At 39.3% G+C, this 6,000-nt stretch overlaps 1 protein-coding gene across 4 annotated transcripts in view; it reads left to right on the plus strand.

Moving 5' to 3' along the window:
- The window catches only part of IRF2 (interferon regulatory factor 2), a 58,827-nt gene extending 54,019 nt beyond the window's left edge, over window positions 1-4,808 (plus strand). For all 4 annotated transcript variants that reach the window (XM_089525401.1, XM_089525400.1, XM_089525403.1 and 1 more), the window contains one exon: window positions 3,387-4,808. In XM_089525401.1, the coding sequence (XP_089381527.1) occupies window positions 3,387-3,707 (321 nt within the window). In that variant the 3' untranslated portion in view covers window positions 3,708-4,808. The remainder of the gene's footprint in view (window positions 1-3,386) is intronic.
- The last annotated feature ends 1,192 nt before the right edge of the window (window positions 4,809-6,000 follow it).

Raw genomic sequence — 6,000 nt, forward strand, 5'->3', positions numbered from 1 at the left:
GACCTATGGCAACCCTAAGGCAATCCTATTAGGTTTTCTTGGCAAGATTTGTTGTCACCCTGTGAGTTTCATAGCTGAGCTGGGAATCAAACCCTGGTCTCCAGAGTTATAATCTACCATTCAAACCCCTACGTCACACTGGAATGAGCAACCTGGAGCAAAGATGAGCTTTTCTCATGATTGCTTAGACTGGGCAGCGTATTTTCACAGAGTTTTGAAACTTGCAGTTTTGGACTATAACTTTCAGAATTCTCAGACTTTCTGACAGTTGTAGCTGAAAAATGTAAAGTTTCCAAGCTTTGCATATTCACACCAACAGCAGCAGCCCCCTGGGAGGTGCAGGGGACCATCCAGTCTTAGTGGCATATGTAAAAAGTAAGGAAAGAAACTGTCGAGTTCAGCCAATGGCTGTAATAATTTTGTTTCAGGTGAATGATGCAGAACCAATAAGGCAGAATATTGAAAACATAACCACCATGAGGCATATTCATGTTCCATCTCCAGTGCAGCAGGGAAGTATTTGTACACAAGAAAGTCTGGAGGAGATGACTTTGCAGTAGCTTTGGCAGCAGATACTTTCCATTGAGCCAGTGTGTTATAGTGGTTGGAACATTGCACTATGAATCTGGGAGAGCAGAGTTCAAATCTCCATTCAGCCATGGAAATCTATTGGGTAACCTTGGGCCAGTCACATTCTCTCAGCCTCAGAGGAAAGGTGGCAAACCCCTCTGAACACATCTTGCAACCAAAAAAAAAAAAACACACTCAAAAACAAACCCAAAACACCCTGTGATATGTTCTCTTCAGGGTCACCATAAGTTGGAAAAAACCTGAAGGCCCCAACAATAAACCTTTTCATTAGAGAAAGTCAATCTAGAAAGTATCACAGCTCTTGTGCAGCTCCAGCAACAACAAAGCCTTCTTCAGTTAATGAACGCATCACTCCACAATCATTAAAACTGTTCCCAGCTCAATCCAAATCCTCATATTCTAGTTTAGCTGGGTTATCCTAGCTGACTGGGCTGAGTTGCAGCAGCTGCTGCTGTCAAAATCATCAGTTGGCAGTAGTATAGAACCAAGCTTATGGTACCAAGATGTTATTATTAGCAGGGGCGATGGCACCATCTGCTGTTCTCCTCAGTTCCCCTGTTTCTTCTGTATTTAGGTGCAATCTTCAACATAGCTGGAAAGAGAAAAGTGAAATACTGTATATTGTTGTGAGCTATTCCTATTGTTATGAGAGTATACTGGGACGGCTTCGTCTTGAAAGGGCAATTAAGACCAGTTAGCTTTAGAAAAGTTCTGCTTCCTGGTAGAAATAAAAACTGCAAGAACTGGCTTGTTAATACATAGTGGTTTGCACTTTTGATCTGTTCTTGGTGGCATGGCTATGATGAACACTTCAAAATCTATCTCTGCACTACAGTGTAAGGGTCCTGGTGTCAGTTTTAAGGGAAGAATTTGTCTCACTATTTAGAATGCAAAAGGATCTTGTAGCACCTTTGAGATTAACTGAAAGAAAGAAGTTGGTAGCATCCACTTTCAGAGACTATGATGTGTGAGAGAAGTTGTAGCATAAGCTGTTGTAGACTGGGTTTTCTTACTCAGAGGCATGGAATGAAGTGTTGCTCAGGAAGGACTTTTATAATCAGACTATATGAATAGTCATAGAAATGCTAAACTTGTGGGTATGGTGATGAGGTGACAAGTTCAGTTTTAACTATGGTTACTAAGGGGCAAAGGCAGGTGGAAAGATGTTGGCTAAGGCAAGGGTTGATAGATAATCATACAAATGGTGGGGAGAGTTTTGGAAAGTAGTGTGTGCAGGCTGGGGGCCAGAAAGGAGATGGGATAAACTGGCTAAAGGCAGCTTCATGAGGCTGGGGTGTTAACCAGTGTTATAATATGTGCAGCATGCCAGGAAGTAATTTTCTCTGTTCAACCCACTGCAGATGGATTGGAGTTTGTGAATATGTCTCTGAATTTTATAAATATTCAGACTTGGTGCTGGCACCTAGAGAGCCAGTGTGGTGTAGTGGTTTGAGTGTTGGATTATGACTCTGGAGAACAGGGTTCGAATCCCAGCTCAACCATATAAACCCACTAGGTGACCTTGGGCAAGTTACGTTCTCTCAGCTTCAAGATAGCAGTGGCAAACCCTCTTTGAAGAAACTTACTAAGAAAGACGAATGATAGGGTCGTCATAAGTCAAAAAGTACTTGAAGGCACGCAACAACAGCAACAAATGCTGGTACCTTCCTTCAGTGTTGCTGGACCGGGTCTCCTTCTTAGCTCATGTGTCCTACTGCCCAAAGGCTTGCTTTATGACTGGAGACCAGCAAAACTTAAGCCTGTCTGTTATTCTTGCCTCCTAATGGAGAACTCAGCAGTGCTTTTCTTGGGCCCAGAACAGCTTTTGAATACTTGCACAAGGCATAGCTTTGCTGCAATATGTTTTTTCTACTTCAGCTTGTTTCTCCTCATACTTCAGACACAATATTACTGCAATTTATGATAATCTATGGGATAATAGTATATGAAATTTCATTGCCTTATGAAAGTTGGCAGTAAAGTCTTACTGAAGCAATTAAACCTCACAATTGGGAACTTGAATGAACAAGCAGCTGGGGCCAGCGTTTTGTGTGTATAACATAACAACTACAGTGGGAGTGTGCATTAGTTACAGCTTGTTTGTTTGTCATATCTTGGTCACAAGCTGTCACTTTTGTATTTCCTGAGTTCATATGTGGTTGAACACAATGGCAGGAAGTTCTACTAACCATGATAGAAAGATGCTTACATATTTGTTACCTTTGAGATGAAAAAGTATTTCTGTCTGGCTTCAGTCACATCTTGCATGAAGGAAAACCCAGTGTGTGTGTGTGTGTGTGAGTTGTGTGTTGTGTGTAAGTATTTTCACTATAGTTTCTATTGCTGCTTTTTATTTGTATCTCATGACTAGTTTTGGTGATTACAGATTCTTTATTTTCTGCAAAGCGTAGCCAACATTAAGCACTTTGGTGCTGAGATTCCACAGTGTTACTGCCAGAGCATAAATCTCTGACAGTGTAATTCTGCTGGCCTTCCACTCTTGCCAGCTCTTAATCTACCTTTTCAATTCCTGGGTGCATCCTCTATCCATCCTCCGCCACTATCCAGTTGCACAGCTGGGAAAACTAAACATCCATTGTCTTCCCAGTTATCTCAGATGTCCTTGTAGTTCCCTTTTCCCAACAGTAGAACTGCACTAGGCTGAGCCACTTACCACACCTCTTCCAACTTAACCATAATTTGGGGGCCAAAAATAATTTAAAAAGAATTCACCTGATTAGAGGTTCTAATATATAGAGTGTTAGTAAAATTGACAAACTGTCTCTTCTCTCCAGGGTCAAGTTCAATGGCGAAAGGAAAATATTGGCAGCAAACAATATTATAGCAACTTGGGGACAAGGAACTCCCCTTACCCACTTCCCAGTATGGCTACTTTTGTGACTTCTAACAAACCTGACCTCCAGGTCACCATCAAAAAAGAAAGCTGCTTTCAGCCTTATAACAGCTCGTGTCCTCCTTTCCCAGAGCTCCCCCTCTCACAAACAGTGTGTTTGGCTTCCACCAGTTACAGCAGCAGACTGCCAGATCATGAAAATCGGGCAAGTGTCATCAAGAAAACATCAGATATTACTCAGTCTCGAGTCAAGAGCAGTTGAGCCATGATGAACTGTTAGGTTCTTAGAAAATTCTGTGTTGTGGCTTTGAGGAACTCACCTAATGTACATTCAACAAATCGAAGGAAAAAAGCCTTCCTAATGCAGAACATTACTGTGTCCAACCTCCAGCAGTGGAGCATTTCAAACTCAGGACTCCAGAATGCAGATATGAAGCAAGTTGGAACCCCAAGGTTACAACCCAGGGAAAGAAGGCCTGCAGTAGTATGTTCCAGAACTTCATCAAGAGGACCAACAACACCCGTAAATGGAGTCACTGCAAATCTTGCAGTCAAGGCCATCATAGAAATGAGAACCTCAAATTGGAAGAAGACAATGTGAACTAGCTGGATTATTTTTTTTTCCAGAATGTATTGTGAATATATGTACATAGTGCAGTACTAGCAATATTGCAGTCTGCTTTTGCACCTTATTAAAAATAAAAAGCACTTGCAGAAAAGGCCTTTCATTATCTTGCTCTAAATAATGGCACACTTAAAAGATATTCTTCCTGCTCCTAACTCTTCTTTTCCAAGGCTGTTCTGGCTAATGTGGCCTTAGGCTATGGAAAAATGAATTAAATAGGGAAGCAAGAATCTTCCCATGTACATTTCAGAGATTGTTTTTAAGAGTGCTTGTCTTATGTGTCTAATCTGCTATGCTTGAAAGTTGTGTGGTACAATAGAAGAAAATCTATTACAGATATATTATGCAAATTCCCAGGTTTTAAAAGAGAGAAAAAATACTCTAATTCTAACTAGAGTAAGCTTTTTTATTTTTTATACAGTGGAATATTTTATTCAAAGTAAAAAAAATCTAAAGTGAATATAATTATTTCAGGTTTTTTATCTTTTCTACAGCAAATTTATAATTTTACAATTCAGTATCTTGGTTGTCAGCAATTATTTTCTCTTGTGGCACATTTTATTTCCTCTCTCTCTCTCTCTCTCTCTCTCTCTCCCTTCACTCCCTCCCCCCCTCTCTTTTTACATTTTGTAAAGGTGAAATAGCTTTTAATGAATTTTATGTAGCAATCAAACTATCCTGTGGATTGATAATAAATATTATATATAGTTAAATTTTAAAATAAATATGTTGTCTGTATTTGTGGGATTTTTTTTAAAATGATTGTTATAGAAGACTTCCAAATGTGAAAAAGGATAGTGTTTGCCCTTGGGGAGAAAGAAAAAGATTGTCTACTTTCCCAAGAAATGATACACGTTGTGTGAATTGAGGCAGAAGAAAGCAATGAAAATCTGATCTTAAAACAACAGACAACCCAACTCAAATAAAATATATTTTAATTCCTTTTGATTTAAGTGGCGCATGCTCAGCACTTCCCCATAGAAGTCAGCGGACTATCATAGTACTTAACATTTGCAAAATCACATCCACTGTTTTCAACATGATCTCTTGTATGATACATATCCATGTTAAATGTGATTTACAAAAGCTCCCTTCTAGAACCTCAGATGAATACTTAAAATTCAAGCATGAAAAGGCTTCTGTATCCCAGTTTTTCAAATCCCCTGAGGAAAACAATTTATGCTTTAAAAAAGGAGCCAAAAAAGAAAAGAAAATACAATTTCTATGCCTAATAGGCAACCTTGTATCCTTAATTTTACACAACCTTGAAGGGAGGGAGCATAAAAGGTTTCAAACTTCGTGCTTTCGTATCTGTTTCTGAAGATGGTTAAGAAACCCATATTAACAGGGTGTCAAACTTGGGCTGCATCTCCACAGGAGAAATAATTCATTTGATATCATCTTTAACTACCATGACTCAATGCTATGGAATTATGGAAATTGTAGTTTGTTGTGGCATCAGAGCTCTCTAACAGAGAAGGCTAAATACCAAACAAAACAACAAGCCCAAGAATTCCCCATATCACTGAGCCATGACAGTTAAAGTGGTGTCAAACTGCATGAATTCTGCAATATAGATGCAACCACACTTGTCCCTCAACTATGGCTAACCACCTCACTATTCCCAGAATTTGCTTCCATCCTTGTTTTTCTTCTCACCTAAGTTCTGTGAAGTGAGTATAGCTGGTAGAAACAACATCTGGAAAAGAGGAATGGAGAGAAGACTCAGTTCCCTTCATTTGTTGTATATCTCTTTTGTTTTTAATATAATCAAAGCCTCTGCCTCCTAGTGTACAGGCAACTGGAGTAGATCAAAGTTTAGAACCTCCTGATATATCTAGTTTCAGCCTTGATTTGTTGTATTTTCAGCCTTTTCCTCCAAAGAATTTTTTGAAGGTGGTCTCTGCTTATAATACAACATAAAATGAAA

The sequence above is a fragment of the Sceloporus occidentalis genome, unplaced genomic scaffold (assembly GCF_023333645.1).
Source record: "Sceloporus occidentalis isolate IW3139 unplaced genomic scaffold, rSceOcc1.0.p SCAF_5, whole genome shotgun sequence".
In the NCBI taxonomy this organism is placed as follows: Eukaryota; Metazoa; Chordata; class Lepidosauria; order Squamata; family Phrynosomatidae; genus Sceloporus; species Sceloporus occidentalis.